Source organism: Macaca fascicularis, chromosome X (assembly GCF_037993035.2).
Source record: "Macaca fascicularis isolate 582-1 chromosome X, T2T-MFA8v1.1".
Taxonomy (NCBI): Eukaryota; Metazoa; Chordata; class Mammalia; order Primates; family Cercopithecidae; genus Macaca; species Macaca fascicularis.
Window position 1 is genome coordinate 87362037 of NC_088395.1, and position 22380 is coordinate 87384416.

A 22380-nucleotide genomic window follows, 5' to 3' on the forward strand; every position below is an offset into this window, starting at 1 on the left:
ATATGTGTGTATGTGTGTGCATATTCCATATACATATGGAATCAGGAAGAGAAAATTTTAAATATTTAATAATTAACCAAATTTAAGAAACGGTCACAAAATAAGCACATTTAAATGATATGACAACATTTACATGGCATGGCACTCTAATATACATTTAAATGTCTTGATAAAGTCATTTGCTTAGCTGTTAATCTTATGAAATAAGTGTTATAAAGCAACTAACATGCCAAAATCAAAAAAGCACACAAGTGATGAGTAAACTCTCTATTACTTGATTCAATCAGTAGTGACGAACTGATCCAAAACCAGAATACCTAGATTCTATACAAATTATAAGAATACAAGTGAAAGGCATTGCTTGCACCAAACCCACAACCCATAAAGCAAAATTGTTTTTCCTATTAAAGTTAACTTGTTTCCAAAAGGGTATAAAACTAAGAATGTTATAAATACTATGCTTTAAATAACTAATAACTCAGCTATGTAGCCAAAATTCCTTGAAACAAAAACTTGTTTTTAAAAAAACCAAGTAAAATTCTGGACATTATATACCACATATAGATAAGAATGAAACTATAAAACAACAAAAATTGTGTTGCATTTTTAAATTAAGCTAATGTATAAATCCCTGAGGTGTTTCATAAATACTTGTTAAAACAATAAACAGAAAAACCAGAATATTAAAAATCTTTTAGATAAAGTAAACATTTATATCCTCATCTTGAAATAGGTCCTAAAATCTACTTCTGGTTACAATGTCAATTTTTGTAAGTGCTATAATTGTGTGTGTATATATATACACACACACACACACGTGTGTGTATATACATGTATACATATACATATGTATATACATATATACAATATACATATGTATATACATATATACAATACACACACATATGTGTATATATATATTCAGTGGCATATATACACATATATGTATATACACATATATGTATGTGTATATGTACAAATACATATGTGTATCTATACATGTATGTGTATATATGTATATGTATATATACATATGCATGTGTGTGTGTGTATATGCCATTGAATAGGACACACATCAATAGTATTACCACCAAGTCAATCAAGAACAACAAAGGGCTGGGAACAGTGTCTCATGCCTGTAATCCCAGCACTTTGGGAGGCAAAGGTAGGAGAATCACTTGAGCCCTGCAGTTCAAGATCAGCCTGGGCAACATAGTGAGATCTCATCCCTACAAAAAATGTAAAAATTATAGCTCTGAATGAAAATAAGTGAAAAAAAAAAAAAAGAACAACAACAACAAAAAGTAGCCGGGCATGGTGACACGCCTGTAGTCCCAGCTACTCGGAGACTGCAGTGGGAGGATTGTTTGAGCCCACAAGGTCAAGGCTGCAGTGAGCTGTGTTCCTGTCACTGCACTCCAGCCCTTGGGTGACCCTATCTCCAAAAAAAAAGAACAACAATAAAACACAAAAGAATAATTTTCTAAATCATCTCTGGCGATCACCACGGGAGAAGATATTTTGTATGTTTTCTTCAATGCTGTATTCCTAGCACCCAAAAAAGTGCTGGGCATAAAGCGGGACTAAATAAATATTTGTTGAATAAATGAATAAAAATCAAAGTAAAGTCTAACTATAATCAATGTTTTTGTTTTTTTGAGTCGGGGTCTTGCTCTGTCACCCAGGCTGGAACGCAGTGGCATAATCTCGGCTCACTGCAACCTCCGCCTCCCAGGTTCAAGTGATTCTCCTGCCTTAGCCTCCAGAGTAGCTGGGATTACAGGTGCAAGCCACCATGTCCAGCTAATTTCTGTATTTGTAGTAGAGACGGGGTTTCACCATGTTGGCCAGGCTGGTCTCGAACTCCTGACCCCGTGATCCGCCCACTTCGGCCTCCCAAAGTGCTGGGATTACAGGTGTGAGCCACTGCGCCCAGCCTAATCGATGTTATTGTAAGAATTCCTGGAGGAAAAATCTCAAATTCTCGTATCAGGTTGCCTTTTTTGATTTCCTAGGAAACACAGGTCAAAGAACCACAGTCAAACATGTATTCAGAATTCTGGTAACATGAGTGTATCACCCGTGATTATTTTTGTTTTAAATTATATCCTGCTATATATCTTTGGTAAGTTCCTTCAAAAAACAATTTGAATCTACCAAAATAATTGAAGCCTGTGCAACTGTCATGATGCTCAGGAAGAATGGTAATCAGATTATTTCAGATTTGCGTCTCCAGGGTTTAGTTTATGCATCAGGACAGAGGATTAAGTAAATTCTATCCATTAATTCTCACATCTTTAGTTTTTCTTCCAAGCAAATAACTATACAGAGCTATGTTTAAAAAAAATATAGAGGTAATATTAAAGTCAATGCAGCTGATGATTCAATCTAAAAAATACTTCATGGCTGGGAACGGTGGCTCACGCCTATAATCCCAGCACTTTGGGAGGCCGAGGAGGGAGGATTGCTTGAAGCTAGGAGTTCGAGACTAGCCTGGTAAACATAGCAGGACCCTATCTCTACAAAAAAAAACAAAAATAAAAATAAGAATAAATCATTTCCTGTCATCTACAGAGTGATATCCTAAAATCCTAGTTTATAATTCACACCCTGTACATTAAGGCATTTCCTAAATATGACTATATGCAAACATAATTAGTACCCTTAAAATATGTATCTGGAAAAAAACTCTTAAGTGCTGCATATTAACAACTATAACAGCTTATGTCTTTTTTCCCAAAACTGTCTTAGATAAACTGGGCTTCTGTTATCAGTCATTATTTTTTCATCAAGTAAATGCTGTAAGAGGGCTTCTACATAGAGTAGTAGTTGACATCTTTACTGGTAATTACTTTTTTTAATCCTCTGGACCAACTCAAGATATTCAGTTGTTACATAAAAACTTCACTTAACTACCCTAGAAATACAACATATTTAGCATATACAATCCAGAAAATGGGAGTTATATAATTAGAATTTTTAGCATTACCCTCCTATAGAAAGAAAATTTGCTGGAGTTATATCTTAAACTGATATCTTAAGCTCCCTGTCTATTTCATTTTATTGAAACAATGATGCTTGAGTTTCAGCTAATTATATAAAAAGATTTATCAATCACTCAGTAATAATTCAAAAATACAGGATCATTAATGGTCATAAATGAGGTCTATATATTCAGCAAATACAATTTACTCCTAACTATCCCTTTAAAGACTTGTACAATAAACAAATTTGATTTTCACTCTATACAATAGAAAACTGCTTGATTTCTAAGCAGTTACATGAAAATGTCCTTTTCTCTAAAATCAATAAAAATCTGATTATATGGCTGGGTGCGGTGGTTCACCCCTGTAATCCCAGCACTTTGGGAGGCCAAGGCGGGTGGGTCACGGGGTCAGAAGATCGAGACCATCCTGGCTAACACGGTGAAACCCCGTCTCTACTAAAAATAAAAAAAATTAGCTGGGCATGGTTGTGGGCGCCTGTAGTCTCAGCTCCTCGGGAAGCTGAGGCAGGAGAATCACTTGAACTCGGGAGGCAGAAGTTGCAGTGAGCTGAGATCACGCCACTGCACTCCAGACTGGGCAACAGAGCGAGACTCCACCTCAAAAATAAATAAATAAAATATGATTATAACACTAGAGAAACAGATTCGATCAAAATAATGGCAATAACAATCTTTTGAGTTTAAACATGATAGCTAGCTTCTCCTTCAAACCACTTTAGCAGGCTTCCAAACTATATCGATGTAGTTCTTAAAATGTTTCTTTTAAATCAAACTTTAGGTCTTATAAGGGTAGTTAACTGTTTACTTGAATCCATTTGCTTTTCATAAAAGCTGGAACTTTTTAAAGGTGATCTTTTCAGACATAAGAACTCTTACCTACCCTGAATAGTTTTTTTTTTTTTTTTACATTTTTAAATAAATGTATTTATTTTATTGTTATATAATGGCCTATAAAATTAATGTCTTAATATTATAAATCACTCTTTTTGTTTAAAGCTCAAACATTCTAATTTCAGTCATTTAACTACATTTATCTCTCTGGAATATAACGGCCAACTCGAAACAGTTAAGTGCTCTGAGGCTTGCAGAAGAAAAACATTCTCTATAAACAAAGTTTAAGTGTATAATACGGGGGGGGGGAGGAACAGAGTATAATACGAGGCCAGGTGTGGTGGTTCACGCCTGTAATCTCAGCACTTGGGAGACAGAGGCGGGAGGATCACTTTGAGGCCAGGAGTTCCAGACCATCCTGGGCAACATAGTGAGACCGCCATCTCTACTAAAAAAGGTTTTTGTTAAGAGTATAATTCAAACTTCTGTATTATTCTATAAAACAGCTCTAAAAGTTAAATTATAGAATCTCTGAAATGAAAGGATCCCTATGTATAATCAACCTAACTCCACACCTCACAGAAGAGAGAACAGATCCAGAAGTAAAGTGCCTTGTCCAATTGTTACAATGAAACAAGACAGGAATCTGGGTTTCTCTGCCCACTGCTCTTTCTACTACTGTCCCCTTAAGGCAGTTGAAAAATTGATGATAGAGATCATTAACACAAAGCTGCAAAGCAATGAGAACTGTAAATCTGAATAAACTGAAAGACATTAAATTAACCCTAGATTATAAACCTTCTTGATAGTTAGACTGGCTGACCTAAAGAGCAAATCTAATAACTGAATTACCATACTTCAGAATCATTATGACAACTGAGAAAACCAGAAAACTCACTGAGATGATACTATTCATCACAATTAGTTAAAAGAAATCCAGCTGGGCACTGAATAAAACGTGAAAGGTAGCGAATCTCAGGAGGCCAGAACTGCACCAGGAGCTACATTTGAAATACTAATTTTCAAACACCAAAAGTATTTGTTTACCCTGGCTTTTAAAAATAATAGTATCAGACAAGTAACTCTAAAAAACAAATATAGCAGAGAATAAGCTATTTGTTTTCCTAGACTGTGGCTACAGAAGCTAAATGAAGAAGCAAACTGGGATTGCATGCTCAAAAAGTAAAATGTAACATTTTGCCTGGGATTGATTGATTCATTTAGAGGACAGAACAGGCATATACAAAAGTTAGTCACGTAATATTTTGCTCTTTAGAGACAGAAAACAAAATGGATTTTGAAAAATACAGCAAAGCTTTATATCAATGTAAGTGTACTACAGTATAGATAAGCAGGGTACTTTGAAGTCTGAGAGCCTGGATTATTCAGGCTCTACAATTTACTAGCTGTTACTCTTTTTTGGTAGTATGATCTAGTAGAGAGACTGATTTGAATCTTTGCAGCATCCCCAGTTACTACTTATGTGACCATAGGCAAAGTTTCTTAGCCTCTCAGCTGGAACTTCCTCATCTGTAAAAGAGTAATGATAACTATCTCCTAAAATTCGTTTAGGACAAACACAGTCATTCACTCATGCATTCATTCAGCCATTTAAAGTATAGGAAAGCAATGGAAAGATTAAATCGCTGCCCTAAGGGAACCCATAGTCTCAGAGGAGCAAACAAAATAGTAAGTAGAAACAAATTAAAGCTGCAAGTGCCCAGAGGTCAGTACAGAGAACTAAAGAAGCAAAGAAGTAAGGTACACCTAATTTTGCGTAGAGGTTTAAGGGTTCATGTCCAGTTTCACCCTTGAAAAATATATGAAAAGTTCACAAGACAGAAAGAGAAAGGAGGGCATTCCAAACAAAGAGAAAGGCACCCCAACCCAGTAAAATTTTGCATGGTAGCTAGCGCATAATATATACTTATTAAGAAGGCCTTTTTATTTTTATTTTTTTAATGAAAAACCCCAGGGTACAGTGGCTCAGGTCTGTAATCCCAGGAGGACCGCTTGAGCCCAAGAAATCAAGACCAGCTTGGGCAAAAAAAAAGTGAGACCCTGTCTTTACAAAACATAAAATTATTAGCCAGGCATGATGGTGCACGCCTGTAGTCCCAGCTACTCAGAGGCTGAGGTGGGAGGATCGATTGAGCCCAGGAGGTCAAGGCTGCAGTGAGCCATGATCCAGCCACTGCACTCCAGCCTGGGTAACAGAGTGAGATGTTGTCTCAAAAAAAAAAAAAAAAAAAACCAGACTGGAAGAAAACATAAAAAATTAACTGGTTTTTCTCTTTGCACATAAAAGAAAACATTAAAAAAAAAAACTGGGTTTTCTGTTTTTCATGTCTACAATAACCTAAATCAAATGCTGTGTTTTAATGGTTGCTGAATTTGAAAGAGAAGTGAAAAACCGGGCAGGAAAAAAAAAAAAAAGAAGAAGACAGCAGGCAGGCCTTTCTCTAGTCGCACTTACAAAATGTTAAAATTTCCTATCACTCTCCTTTGAAAATGCTAATCATTATGCATAGCATTTCTTTTTCTTTTTATTAGTTGTAAGATTTCCTCAAGAAAGAGACAACCAGAAGCGACCCTCCTAGGGTCAAGTATTCTCTGGGTTATACTATCTCAAGAAAGCACTTAAAAGCACTATAGCCTGAGGGTAGATGAAATTAAGACAAGGACAGGGGACCCACCCACATTCTAGTAGGTGCTCAGCAGAGAAAGGTCCAACAAAAGAACTCAGTACCAACTAGCAGATAAAATAAACCAAAAATACATATACCATGCTTCTAAGAAAAGTTAAGAAAACTGAACAAATAATTGACACTCAGCTAACTGTAAAGCACAATGGCACATACTAAAGGGCATGAGAAAACATCTTTTTTTTTTTTTTTTTTGAGACGGAGTCTCACTCTGCCACCCAGGCTGGGGGGCAGTGGCCAGATCTCCGCTCACTGCAACCCCCACCCTCCAAATTCAATGGATTCTCCTGCCTCAGCCTCTAGAGTCTGGGATTACAGGCGCCTGTCACCGAGCCTGGCTAATTTTCTGTATTTTTAGTAGAGAAAGGGTTTCATCATCTTAGCCAGGCTGGTCTTGAACTCCTGACCTCATGATCCACCCACCTAGGCCTCCCAAAGTGCTGGGATTACAGGCATGAGCCCAGCGGAGAAAACACCTTAAACAGGGTAACTTAAAATACGAGTAAATAGGCCAGGCGTGGTGGCTCATGCTTGTAATCCCAGCACTTTGGGAGGCCTAGGTGGGCTGATCACTTGAGGTCAGGAGTTCAAGACCAGCCTGGCCAACATGATGAAACCCCATGTCTACTAAAAATACAAAAAATTAGCTGGGCGTGGTGGTGCATGCCTGTAATCCCAGCTACTCTGGAAGCTAGGGCAGGAGAACGGCTTGAGCCAGGGAAGTGGAGGTTGCAGTGACTGCCACTTCACTCTAGCCTGGGTCACAGAGCGAAACTCTGTCTCAATAAATAAACAAATAAATCTCAATAATATATAGAAAATAAATTCAGGATACAATCAGAAGGGTTGAGAATCCCTGCAATAAGACATCTGAAAGACTCACAATAAACTTCCTATTTGTTTTTAAAAAAAGTGAGTACTACACCTATGCAAATTACACTAAATATCTTTTGACATACATTCATGTTTGTGTTAACACAGACACAGCTCACTCATTCTGAGTTCAATTCTGACACTAACATTTTAAATATTCTTTTTTTATAGTACTGTTTTATATACCCCTTACTTTATAAAAATATTAAGGGCCAGGAACGGTGACTCATGCCTGTAATCCCAACACTTTAGGAGGTCGAGGTGGGTGGATCACTGGAGGTCAGGAGTTCAATGTTGGCCTTGGCCAACATGGTGAAACCCCATATCTACTGAAAATACAAAAATTACCCAGGCCTGGTGGTGCACGCCTATAATCCCAGCTACTCGGGAGACTGAGGAAAGAGAATCACTTGTACCTGGGAGGCGGAGGTTGCAGTGATCCAAGATAGCGCCACTGCACTCTAGCCTGAGCGACAGAGCAAGACTCCATCTTAAAAAAATAAAAATAAATTTTAAAAAATTAAGAAAATTAGGGGGTGATATTTCATCAACTAAGAAAAGATAACATCTGTGGTCATAGTTCTCCAGATTTCCATGCTGGTTGTTCGGTCTCTCTAACCCTAATTTTAAAATGTAGTGAACAATTCATTTGCACAGCATTTTACAATTAACAAAACGCATTCTTTCACCTTTAACTAACTTGTTCCCCACAACAAATGGGAAATTTTCATTTTATAATTGAGGAAATTCAATCTCTGAGAGCTTAAGTAATTTCCCTAGGGTCACTCAACAAGTAAATACTAAATATTTACTAAATACTAAATATTAGGGACTTTTCTACTACTCACAAAATCCCACGTAAGAAATGTCAAGCAAGGTCATCTCTAAATTATGACACAAACACTAAACTGCCTTTTTAGAATACTATTTTGCTGCCTACCAAAAGGAAAGTGTTCATTAATCAATCAGTAATCAACATCAGTAGTAAAACAAAAACTAAAACACAGGAACTAAAACTAATATTCAAATGTGACAAAGATGCTCAGGGCAAAATTTCATTAAGGCAAATTCACTGAATCCAAAGTATTAGTCCCTAACACCAGCTCTCTTCACTTTCACAATATCTCATTTGTACTGAGATACCAGTTATCCTAAGATTAATGATAAATCTCCAAAAGGATTTTAAATCATTGAAAGTACGTTCCTTAGAGCCCATATGTGGAAAAAAAAATGCCAAGGATCAATCTAGACAAATAACTAAACTCAACATATTTCAGAAAGCACATGGTGGCTCAAGCAAGTCAGTAGTCAGGAGTAGTCAGGAATACTGATTTCCAGATATTGACCTCTATCTGTCATAATACCTATCAGTTAAGCATTATATGCACAATACACTGCACTGGGGTTGAGCAGAGAATGCTTTTTGATATCCCATGATGCATCCTATTCTTCCTAACTATGGCTATGTCCACATGGCAGTTAATAAATCACACATGCTTAAACTGCTTCCACACTTATAGATGCAATAACTATGCTACCAGCACTCAAAGATCATTCTGCTGTTCTCATTGACAATTTAATATATTATTAGTAATTGGAGAACAACAGCTGGTTAAGAAAAGAACACAGGTATATCTGGAATTTAAATACAGTGTTTTAAAGTAGTTGGTGAGGATCAAATGAGATAATGTGAAAACACTTTTGAACTTGAATGTGTTATATGCAGATGCAAGTTCTTACAACAACATATAATCATAGATGTATGTATACTTTTTAAGGACAATAACAAACAACCTTTATAAAAGTTTTTTCATAAAAAGCATAAAATTACTTCTAGTATTTTGCATATAAAATGAGAGTAATACAATTTATGTCATTCCAAATGTAAGCACTAACTGGTGCTTTCAGTTTTACAGATGAAAATGCGAAATAAATGTAAAACTATATACCACACCTAAACATATTTATAACTTTGGTTCAGTCTTTTTTTTTTTTTCTTTTTTTTTTCAGACAGTCTCAGTCACCCAGGCTGGAGTGCAGTGGTGCGATTCCAGCTCACTGCGACCTCTGCTTCCAAGGCTCAAGCATTTCTCATGCCTCAGCCTCCTGAGTAGCTGGAATTACAGACATGAGCTACCACACCCGGCTAATCTTTGTACTTTTAGTAGAAACGGGGTTTCACCATGTTAGCCAGGCTGGTCTTGAACTCCTGACCTCAAGTGATCCGCCTGCCTCAGCCTCTCAAAGTGCTGGGATTACAGGCATGAGCCACCACACCAGGCCCTGGTTCAATCTTACGATAGGAGTCTCCTAAAAATGATTTTAAAATCTTTGTAGTTTTTAAAAAGTTTCCAAATCACCATTTCAATATATAAAACTTACAGATTAACAAGAACTGTTCATTTAAATACACACAACCCTGATTACTCTGTTGTCCCCAATAATGCTCCAAGGAGGAAGCAATAAATTAGCCAACAACTCAATAGGGTCACCACAAATGAAAGGACGTCTGTATTATTCAAATTATCTACCTTAAGAAGAATTGCAAGAAGCAAATCTAATTCTATTATATGGTAACAGCCAACTAGGAAGCAGAAAATAAAGGGCCCAGATCAAAATTCAGAAACAATCACAACTTCAAAATTTTCCCTCTATTATTACTTAAAATTCTGGGAAATTGAGAGTGTTATATTTTTTTTTTTTTTTTTTTTTTTTTTTTTTTTTTTTTTTGAGACGGAGTCTCGCTCTGTCGCCCAGGCTGGAGTGCAGTGGCCGGATCTCAGCTCACTGCAAGCTCCGCCTCCCGGGTTCACACCATTCTCCGGCCTCAGCCTCCCGAGTAGCTGGGACTACAGGCGCCTGCCACCTCGCCCGGCTAGTTTTTTGTATTTCCTAATAGAGACGGGGTTTCACCGTGTTAGCCAGGATGGTTTCGATCTCCTGACCTCGTGATCCGCCCGTCTCGGCCTCCCAAAGTGCTGGGATTACAGGCTTGAGCCACCGCGCCCGGCCGAGAGTGTTATATTTTAAATGCCATATTCAAAAACCTTACAGTTCAACATAAACTGACCAAGAAGCTTCATGTACAGATTCTTTTTTAAATGACATTTCAGATCAGGATACGTCAATACTTAACTGCCAGCAGCTTTAAGAAAAAAGCACCTTCCTTTGTGTTCAAAATTACGAGTAAAACACTAAACACTAAATCAGACGACCGTTTCAGAAAACAGAAGGCAAGGATTTCTAGAATATGTAATTTAGTGTAAACATGGAATCATATGATTGTTTCAGAAAACAGAAGGTAAGGATTTCATTACTACTACTAACAGTAATGAAATGTTGAAGAAATCCAATTTATCATTACCTTAATATTATTCTGGATAAATAAGTTAAGTATTAATGACAATCGGTTCAAATGCAAGTATACATATGAACAAAAAGGCAGGATTTTTGTCTCGTATATGCAGTATACGTGGCCATGCAACCCCAATTTACTATGTTGATATCCTAGTTAACACTTCATTGTACATTTGTCTTCTTTCCTTTTCATACCTCAATACACCTTAAGTTTGTAGTACTGTTATATAATGTAATATTCCAGATAAATCAAGATGATACTATTTATTAATAATTTGCCCTAAATTTCAATCCAAAATATGCAGCTAAATCAAGGACCACACTTTATAAATCCATCATTCCAATGGCAATTTAGAAAATACCTACCCCAGGCGGGGCACGGTGGCTCACGCCTGTAATCCTAGCATTTTGGGATGCTAAGGTGGCCAAGGTGGACGGATCGTGAGGTTGAGAAATCAAGACCATCCTGGCCAACATGGTGAAACCCCGTCTCTACTAAAAAATACAAAATTTAGCTGGGCATGGTGGCGTGCACCTGTAGTTCCAGCTACTTGGGAGGCTGAAGCAGGAGAATCGCTTGAACCTGGGAGGCGGAGGTTGCAGTGAGCCAAGATCCCGACACCGCACTCCAGCCTGGCGATAGAGCAAGACTCCATCCAAAAAAAAAAAAAAACTTACCCCAAGAAAAAGTATCCCATCTCTTCTACAAAGAAGCCACTCAAAATCAGCTCAGATGTGAAATAATTTTAATCAACAATATTACTGACAAAACTAGCAATCAAACCAACACTGCACATTCCCTTCTCAGCCACTACACGTCTGTTCAAATTATCACTCAACCCTGCCCATCTTCCCTTACAAAGAAGTCCATAGACATGTAAAACAAAACCATAGTATCTAAACTATAATGTTCAAACAACAGAAGAAACTCTGTGTACATAAAAAAATAAGAAAATATAAAAACAGAAAATATTTAAAAGATAGATTAAAATTGAGTATATGTAAGAATTAACAATTTTTTTTAATTCCTTAAAGGTCAAGCCTCACCAGTAATGAAAAAAAGCTACCTAAGTCAACCAAGAGCTACTGACATCTATTAAATATTAAAGAAACCGAATGATTTAAAACTATTAAAAAACTCACTCTAAATACCTAGATTATGACATTATAAATTAGTACAGTCTTCTGGAGAGCAAACAATATATGACAAGAGCTATAAAACTCATGAGACCCTTTGAACTGGTAACTCCACTTTAGGGAATAAAGTCCAGGAAAATAACTGGGGGCAGAAGGGATAGGGGAGAAAGTGAAAAGCAGAAAAAGACCACCTAACTATGCAAAGTTATTAGTAAAAGTCTGGAAGTAGCTCAAATGCTCAGCTGGAAGCTTGGTTCAAATTATATAGTACCTTAAATACAACTGAATTTTTTCTTACCATTAAAATAATGATGAGTATTCAAATACACAAGTACATTTTTCAATGTTAAGAAAAATATGAAGCATAAAATGGACACTGATCACAATTATGTAAAAATATGTCTTTACAATATGAGGAAAAGTCTAGTAAACTGGGTGGTTGGGGTTTTTTTGGTCAGAAGACTCTATTTTTTAATTACTTTGATTTTCATTTCCTTTTTATCACCGTCAAGTTAGTTTCAAAAAAGCTTTTCCTTTTTAATCTCCTTTGTCACTTGCTTAAAAAAACACATATAGGCTGTGAGAGGGACAAATGTAAAGGAAAACATTTTCAATACACCTCAGTATTGAAACTATATACAAAAACCTGTAACAGTCATTAAGTGTTAAAACATATTAGTAGGCATTGTTGTTTTTGCCTCTTTTAGGGGGAGGGAAAGACTTAAGTCCAACAGAAAGACTGACTACAAATTAACCTGGCAGTACATGAAGTTTTTCAAAACTAATTTTTCTCCATCTGAGAAATTGTTACTAATAATAGTACAGATGGTCGAGTTTACCCTTATCACAATTATACCATTTTCTGTGACTTGCAAAATATAAGACAACTATACAATCGGTAGACTTGATAAAAATGTGGCCTCACTGTTATAATATAAACAAAAATAACAAAATGAACACTAAAGCAATTTAAATATAGTCCTATTGCAAGCAAATTTTAAATCATTTATATTTAGAGTCTACCATACACCTCCAACTTTCTTTAACTTTGTCCGATTTTCCTCCACTTGGATCTTATTTGAAGGGAAGATAGCTGAATTTAGATTTTAGTAACATCATTCCTTTCTCCTTTCACTACCCTCCAATGCACTGTGGCAGCAGCTAACACAAGGGAACCTCCCCCGCAAAATAAAAAGGATCACCTGTTTTTGTGTGTCAATGCTGAATACAAAGTATATTTATACTATGAATTATATTTGCAGAAGAAACAACGCAGACAATCCAATGCCTTTGGTCCTTCACTAAAGTATATTCCATTTTCAAATATGTCCATTGTTGTCTCCCTGTAAACCCAAAATCGTGTTTCACCAATTCTCAAAAAGTGATAACTCAGTTTTTATTTAGTGAAAACAGGTCTATGAAAATGCGACTTAACTGGTGATTGAATGAGCTTATAAAATCAGAGATACATAACGATTATGCTTTTACTCAGTAGACCATCACCTAACCGGCAAAATTTGAAATTGGCTTGACGTTCCTTATTATTTTTAATTATGTCGTTTTACCTAATCCCTGGTCCGTCAATTCCCCTCCAGAGCCCCTTCCTCCCACGCCTCCCCCTTAACCCCCCCCCCAAAAAAAGACCAAGCCTGGCCTTAGTTCCCGTATTTCAGGCCAGGACCAACCAGAAACCAGTTTTCTTCCACTAATCCGGAACTCCGGGCTGTTACCAACGCTGTCATTGGCCAGCGTCAGACCTTAGTACGTGCCCCAAGATAACCCCTTGGTTTCTCTCCCTTTTCCGCCTACAATGGGCCTTCCCCAATGTTTGTAACATATTCATAATCCACAACACGGCACCTCTGATAATCAACTCACATTCTTCAAAGTTTTCGGGTGGAAACAAGCAGGGCCAAGGGGAGGGCAAGGTACCCTTTTTCCGACTAGCAGGGATGGGGGAAGGGGCAGTCGTTCTTTGGCTCTGCACTGAGCTCTAGAACCTCGTCGGCTGAGAGGTGGGGAGCGGGTTGGGGGTACAAGGTGGGGAGGGAGTGGTGAAAGAGTTAGGTTAAGTTGAAATGAAAACTTTACTCACCAGATCCTCGAAGCTTCTTCGGTGCTCTTTCCCCTCCCAATCTAAGCGGCGCGGAATCAGCTGGGGGCCGGACGAAAAGAAAGGGGGAAGGGGGGGGCAAATGATGAAGGAAAAGCCTCCGCTCCCCATCAACTGGACCCAACCTGTGTCCCAGCCTCAACACTTTAGCGTCTTTATTTCTCTCGGCCTGATAGCTATTGGCTCAGAGCTAGACGAGTATATGGGGGGGGAAGGGGGGCCGCGGAAAAGGAAATCCTGAAAAACCGCCTCCCACAAGCATAAAGCGGAGACGAGTTAAGACCCCAGCGTTGTCTGCCCCTTTTGAGGGAAGAAGCCAATTCACCCCGGTGACAACAGCAACGGGTACCCAGATCGAAGCCTCTATCCCGGCCAGTCTTCCGCCCCTGACTTGCCCTCCCCTTCTCCTCCAGTCTCACCTCAACCCTCCCCACCCTTCCCGAAGGGGCTCCGTACCTGATGCTCCTCGAGCTCCTGCACTAGCACCTGAGCAAAAGGGAAACACAGATATGAGGAGCAGCTCGGGCCAACAACCCATTCCTCCCTCCACACTTAAAGCCCAGCCGCTGACTGTTTGACTAGTCAAGGCCGGCCTATCCCTCACCCTCAGCGGAACTGCTCGTCCCGCTGCCTCGATTTCCCCACTGGGATCATTCACCACGACTCCCAGATCTCTTTCTTCCCCTTACCTGAGCGGATTTGTTGCAGGGTCCAGACTGCAAGAACCTAGCGATCAGGTAATACAGCTCTAGGGAAGAAGGGGGAAAAGAGGTTGAGAGGGATGAAGAGAAGAGAAATAGAAGCTTTTTCAAAAGAAACTGACAGCCTTCGCGCTAAGCCCCCATTCCCTTAGCACCCCCCACCCCCCGACACAGCTACCCACCGGCTTCGATCTGGGTAGGTGCCGCCGCCATCCTTTTCCCGAGGGGGTTTGGGGGCTTCGCTCCGGAGGGGCTGGCGGGGGCGGGTGGGGGTGCTGCCTCTATTGTGGTGAAGCCCCCATGCCCGGGAGTCCCGCCGCTTCCGCCGCACTCCTCGTCCTAGTTTCGCTCTCTCTCGAATTCATCGCATCACGTTTCGACCCATAGATATTCTAGCCCAAGAGCTGAGGAGGCGGAGGAGGAAGGAGAGAGAGGAGAGGGAGAGGGAGAAGGAGAGAGTGAGTGAGAGAGACAGAGAGAGAGAAGAGAGAGGGAGAGAGTACAGAGAGAGAGAGAGAGAGAGAGAGAGACGCGGGGGGTGGGGGGGCGGAGAGAGAGAGAGAAATAGACGGAGCGAGAAGAAGAGGGAGGAGCCGAAGTGGCGAAGAGGTGGGCGGGGGCAAAGGGGGTGGAGAGAGGGGAGGGTAAAAATGGTGATAGGGTTTTGCAGTGCTCATAGTTCCCCGCTAGAGGCACTAATACAGCAGCCGAGCCTAGACTCTCCCGGAGCCCGATGGTTGCTTAGCTACAGCTCTGGGAAAGAGGGGGAGGTGCTAACTGACGGCCGACGCTCTGGCAGCCGTCTTGGAACTCTGTGGTGGCATTCGCGTCTGCGAGCTCCGGAGTGACTTGCCCTTCCTGTGAAGGCAATCCGGCCCTTTCCGGTGGAGGACCCTTCCCCCTGGGTTGATCCTGAGGAACTTGAGAGAAGGTGTTTTGACTCGACTCCTTTCCCCTTTTTCCTCCCGGCACCAAAGCGGTTTTATTTGTTTGTTTACACTCTACCCCGTGGAAAGGCGGCTAGCTGGCTAAAGGGTTTTATGCCTGGGGGAGGATAAGAGTCGCTATTTGGTCGTGACTTGTTTCTGTTTAAAATTAGTAGTAGTAGTAGTAGTAACCAAATGAAAATGTTGTACTTACCAGTCAAAAATGCGGGGCTTATATTGTTAGAAGACCACTTAAAATGCTCCCGGATTCTGACAAGTATTGCATGAGAAATTTGCAGTCAACCGTGAAGCATGTTCCCCCTTCTGAAAGTTTAACACGTGCCGTATCTATCCCATTCCTACAGGGTAATTTCCTATTGTGTTTTCAAATACTACTGAAGTACTTTAACCAAGAGTTTTCAATAATCTTTCTGTATTTTTGCCTATCTCTATGCAAGGTTTCAATAGTTTTCTACAGGTTCGGGACTACACTGTTTAATATATAACCCCAACTCTTGGTACCGCAGTGACCTTCAGTATTTGGTTGCTGAAATCTTCAGTGATCAAAGGGGTTGGTATGATAATTGACACAGATTAGTAAACTAGGTCCTTTTCTTCCCTACTTTCCCTTAACATCCTGTCCTCACCGCACTCCCTCACCTAAACCTGATGATACTAGAAATGCATTTTAAGTTGCATGTATTATTTACACTGAAATATTCCAATTTGAAGGTTCGTCTAAATTTAGGACTATATTCTTGGGAATTGGGTTTCCTCACTCAGAGCTCTGCCATTGACCACAGTGGGCCTTGAATTTCTAAGCTGACCAAACTTAGCCTAGGTTGATTAGCTCTCACTTGTAATTTTTTTTTTTCTCCTCAGAAAGCAATAACCACAGGAGGTAATTGTGAAGTGATAGGCTTATCTTTGGTTGTTATTGCTATGCAACTTGACAAAACAAATACAAATAATTGGTAAAACAAAATGATACAAAAAGATACATGAGACCCAGACAACTTATTGCAAGTAGTTTGGCAAAATACCAGACTAAATACTTTTATAGTTCAAGTATAATGTACAGGTTGAGTGTTCCTTATCCAAAGTGCTTGGGACCAGAAATACTTTGGATTTGGGACTTTTTCAGATTTTGGAATATTTGCATATACATAATGAGATATTTCAGCTATAGGACCCAAGTCTAAATGTGAATTTTATTTGTTTCATTTATACCTTATACACATAGACTGAAGATAATTTTATATAATATTTTCAATAACTTTGTGCATGAAACAAAGTCTTGACTGCCTTTTGACTGTGATCCTCCACTTGAGGTCAGATGTGGAATTTTCCATTTGTGTCATGTTGGCACTCAAAAATTTTGGATTTTGGAGCATTTTGAATTTTGGATTTTTAGATTAGGGATGTTTGACCTGTATGTAACAGTTAACACTTAACAAGCCATTATCATCTCCTAAGCACTTTTACGTGCTTACCTCATTTAATCTTTACAATGACCCTAGGAGACAGGTTCGATTGTTATTCTCATTTTACAAATGATAAAAATGACTATGACTTTGGTTCACTCACAGCCTGTGAACCTCATTCCTCACCTGTAAAATGTGAATAATAAATAGTACTTGCCATGTCTACTTCAAGGAATTGTTATAAAATTCATGTGAAAATATATTTGTGTACTCTTTCAAAATTTATGTGGCGATTCCATGATCGCCTGTGTATCAGTCTGAGTTCATTCAGGAGGGAAAAAGCCCATGATCATTTGAATAAGGGAAGTTTAAGATAAATAATTATTAATGATAACAGGAAATTGGAATGATGAGGGCTTAGCTAGCAAGAAGTAAAGAGAAGTAAAGAAGTAAAGAGAACTCTAAATACCATAGATATAGCAAGTATATAATAGTAGATATGATAGCCACTACCCCTGGAACTGAGATGAAGCACCCTCCACGTTTACTCTCTGCCCTTAGCTGAGATCCAGACCTTCTTGGAGAGAACACAGCCAGTGGACACTCACTCTACGGCCGGAAGATTCTGTATTTCCTTACAGGCAGAACTTGCTGAAACTCCAACCTCTGGAAATTACTGGAACTCTGCATTCTAGAACTTGCTGGAAACCCACCCTCTGCAATTAGCCTGCTAGAGTGCCTGAGAAGGATGTTCATAGGGAAGTATTTCAGCAGAGGAACTTTACTACAAAAACTGCAAGAGGGAGGGTGCCAGGGGAAGCTGCCTGATGCTGCCAAAACTGCAGCACAGAAGCCAGCCACTGGAGAGAGCTGCACAAGCTGCAGGAACACCCTACCCAGTAAGCCGGCCAGAAGCAGGGAGCAAAACCTTTTCTTTCTGCACCATCTTTCCAGTTTCCTCTACTGGAAAAGCTTCAGTGCCAGCTGACAAAAGGAAAAATACTTAAATGGCTCAGATCCATTTTCACAGAGCAGTCAATAATGGTGAATTTGGAGATGATAAGCAACAAATTGATGAATTGGCACAACTTCCCTGCTACTTTCTTGATTGTAATGCCTAGATAGGGAATAGGAAAGTTATTGAAATGTATGTGTTCCCATGAAATGTGTTTGTTTGTTGTTCAAGATCAATACTAATAAATGAGGACTAATGTTTGAAGTATTTTGTAACAAAAGAATCACTGCTCTAAACCCTGTGGCCAAAGTCTTACATGGACAGGGAGGAAAGTTTTTATAAACTGAAGCAAAAATTGATTTACGTAGAAGATAAATCTGGAATGTTTACTTGGTAGGTATACTAGTTTTCTAGGGCTGCCATAACAAGTTATTACAATCTGGGTGGCTTAAAACAACAGAAATTTGTTCTCTCACAGTTCTAGAGGCCAGAAGTCCAAAATCAAGGTGTTTGCCAAGACCATGCTCTAGGGGAGAATCCTTTTCTTCTTCCAGCTTCTGGTGGCTCCTGGCATTCCTTGGTTTGTGAGCGCATAATTCTAATGTCCTCTTCCACCTTCATAAGGCCTTGTTTCATATGACATGTCAAATCTTCCTCTCCCTTTTCTTATAAGTCATTGGATTTCAGGCTCACCCTTAATCCGGGATGATCTCATCTCCAGAACCCTAACTTAATTACACCCACAAGGACCCTATTTCTAAGTAAGATCATATTCACAATTACTGGGGTTAGGACATGGACATCTTTTGGGAGGACACAATTCAATCCACCAACACATTTTTATTTTACTTTGGTCTTTAAAAAGCATATTTTAAGCCGGGTTCAGTGGCTCATGCCTGTAATCCCAGCACTTTGGGAGGCCAAGGCGAGCAGATCACTTGAGGCCAGGAGTTCACGACCAGCCTCGTCAACATAGCAAAACTCTGTCTCTACTAAAAATACAAAACTTAGCCGGATATGGTAGTGCACTCCTGTAATCCCAGCTACTCAGGAGGCTGAGGCATGAGAATCAAGAATTGCTTAAACCCAGGAGGCAGAGGTTGCAGTAAGCCAAGATCGCACCACTACACTCCAGCCTGGGCAACAGAGTGAGACTCTATCTCAAATTAAAAAAAGAAAAAAATCACATTCTAATGGAATATAAATGTTAAAAACGTAATGGTTCTCCCTAGGAAGGCAGGAGAAAAGAAAAATGGTAGGAAATACTGAGATGGAAGAACAGAAGTGTTAAATCAATAAGATTAATATAACTGTAAGTAAATAGTTGCTTCCTTTTATTATCTCAGCTTTTTAAAAAAAATATATAGAGTAATAAAATAATGTATTATGTTTAATATGTTACATGCATCATAATATATTAACATATTTTAACATATTACATGGATGTAATATGAATAATAATGGAAAAAAGAGACAAGAGGGAATAGAGCTATAAAAGAGTAGCATTTGTATACCTCAAAAGAGATAATAGAAACATGAAGTATAAGGCTGGGCATGGTGCCTCATACCTGTAATCCCAGTGCTTTGGGAGGCCAAGGTGGGAGGATCGCTTGAGGCTAGAAGTTTGAGACCAGGCTAAGCAACATAGTGAGAACCCTGTCTCTGCAAAGAAAAACAAAAAATAGTGAGGTGTGGTGGCATACGCCAGTAGGTCCAGCTACTCAGGAGGCTAAGGTGGGAAGATACTTGAGCCCAGGATTTTGAGGTTGCAGTGAGCTGTGATTGCACCACTGCACTCACCTCTGGGAAAAAGAGCAAGACCTTGTCTCTAAAAAAAATTAAATTAAATTTTAAAAAATGAAGTATATTCTGATTAGCTAAGAAGCATATGGCAAACCATCGCGCAACCACTAAGAAAATTTTTTAAATATAGTGGAAAAAATAAAAAATTTTACTAGGAAATATTTACTTAGTACCAAAGAAAGCAGGAAAGGAGGAATAGAACAAAAAAGACATGAGATATCAAAAACAAATTAATATAGTATAATTCCACCTACATCAATACTAACATTACATGTAAATTGATACATGCCACTTCTGTCATGCAGCCTGAGGAACTTTGTGAACCAGCTCATAGTGAAACTGGTGAAAATTATATAAACAACCATCTAAAGTCTCTGGAAATGTTTCTAATGACATTAAACAAATGAAAAATCATTTATTCAAGAAAAAGCTACTAAAATTTTAAGAACAGTGAAAGTTTGTGGTAAATGAACCAAAACCCACTCTTCCAACCTTGCCTCCCAGCCTAGTGAAGAGGGGAGCTCTACTCTAGACTGAAATATCCAAAAATACAAGACTCCTTATTCCTCCTAGATCTCAGTTAGAGGGCTATCTTCCTAGGAGGAGCAGGACATCACCATTTCTCATGCTTCCCCCAATTACCTGTTGCTGAGGCTAAGTTCTGGTTTGGTATGGCTAAGAGGTGGTGGCTCCTTTTTTCCACCCTGCCCCTAACCATAGGACAAAGCTAAATCTTGAGCATTGGTGGTACTGAGCATACTAGGGCATCAATCTCCCTGGCCCTGGATTAAGGAGCAGTAGATGTATTCTAAGAGAGGCAAGCTAAAGAGATTTAGGGCTATTGTCTTCTTCCTCCACCAAGCACTGGTATTCTCAAGCAGAGATATCAGAGAGAATTGTGCCATTGTTCCAGTCTCCAGGACCAGAACTGTGGCTCAGAGATTCTGCCCTAAGGGAAAGGTAGGCCTTAAAAGAGAGAGCTCTGAATCTCTCCTTAAAATAACTGACTTTATTTGCAACTGGGTGTGGAAAAATTCAAGCCTACGGGTGCTGTCAAGAACAAAGAAGGGGGAGAAAACTGATAAATTTATTAAAATTATAGGCTAAACTGTAGGCCAGCCAGTTTACTGGAGAGAAGACAGAGGGAAAAGGCAGCAAAAAAGAGTCCTCCAAGAGTCAGAGCAAGTCCTAAACACTAACCTAAGAAAATATTCCTACTAAGGTGCCCAAATTTGATGGGATCAGTCTGTGAAGCAGTTTATGCCCCAGGGTGTTGTCGAAAACAAAACGGCAATCAGCAGCTAATTAGAGTGATATAAGAGCTGGCTGTGGTCGGGGAAAGAGGCAGTTAAAGGGAGCCCTGCCAAAATCAGTGTTATCCCAGGGTAATTATGTGCCTACCCAAGACTGTACCCCCCGACCAACAACATCAGCAGTTTCACACAATGAAGTTAATAAGCACACAAAAATAATAAGACCTGCAGTGGGAAGAACAAGTACCCAGGGTTGCTACAATATGTTATCTAAAATATCTAGTTTCTAACAAAAAACTTTGAGGCATGCAAATAAACAGGAAAGTATAAACTGTACACTACCAAAAGAGCAGGCAACAGAAACTGCCTATGAAAATTACCAGATGTCAGATTTAGTAGACAAAGTCTTCAAAGTAACCATGATAAATATATTTGAAGGACTAAAGGAAACTAGTATTAAAGAAATGAAAGAAGGTGTGATGTTAATGTCAAATCAAACAGAGAATATAAATAAAAAGAGGAAAGATTTTTAAAAATGAAATAGAGATTCTGGGGTTCAAAAGAACAATAATTGAAATGAAAAACTCACTAGAGGGAACAAGAGTCCATTTGAACTGGGAGAATAAAGAATTAACAAGCTTGATTACAGATTAATAGAGCATATTAACTCTAAAGAGCAGAGAAAACAAGAATGAAGGAAAATGAAGAGGGCCTCAGAGAATTATGGGACATTATATGCACCAACATATGTGTAAGGGGACTATTAGAAGGAAAGAAAGAGAAGGAAGCAGAAAAAAATAAAGAAATAATGGCTAAAAACTTCCCAATTTATTGAAAAACATTAATCAACACATGCAGAAAGCTCAATGAACTGCAAGTAAGATAAATGCAGAGATCCACAAGCTGACATATTATAATAAAAATGCTAGAATACAAAGAGAAAATCTTGAAAGCAGCAAGAGAAAAATGACTCATCACTTAGAAATTTACAAAGGAAGATTAAAAGCTGACTTCTCACCAGAAACAATGGAGGCCAGAAGGCAGTGTGATAACATACTCAATGTGCCCAGTGAAAACATTCATTAAACAAAAATCATATATTCAGCAAAGCTAACTTTAACATTGAAGATGAAATAAAACTTTTCCACATAAAGTGAGAAAGTTTGTTTCTAGCAGACCTACATTACAAGAAATACCAAAGAGAATTGTTTAAGCTGAAAGCAACTGAATCCAGAAAGTAATTCAAATCCACACGAAAAACAAAGAGCAATGGTAAAGATAGTTATGTAATTATA

General features: G+C 38.9%; 1 protein-coding gene across 5 annotated transcripts in view; it reads right to left on the bottom strand.

Annotated features, from left to right (window-relative positions):
• Nucleotides 1-15250, bottom strand: part of BRWD3 (bromodomain and WD repeat domain containing 3) — a 134926-nt gene extending 119676 nt beyond the window's left edge. For all 5 annotated transcript variants that reach the window (XM_015443968.4, XM_005594021.5, XM_045384127.3 and 2 more), the window contains exons 1-4: nt 14907-15250; nt 14713-14771; nt 14480-14509; nt 14006-14065 (exon numbers count right to left, since the gene is read on the bottom strand). In XM_015443968.4, coding sequence (XP_015299454.1) covers nt 14006-14065; nt 14480-14509; nt 14713-14771; nt 14907-14937 — 180 coding nt within the window. In that variant the 5' untranslated portion in view covers nt 14938-15250. The remainder of the gene's footprint in view (nt 1-14005; nt 14066-14479; nt 14510-14712; nt 14772-14906) is intronic.
• Between the last annotated feature and the right edge of the window lie 7130 nt (nt 15251-22380).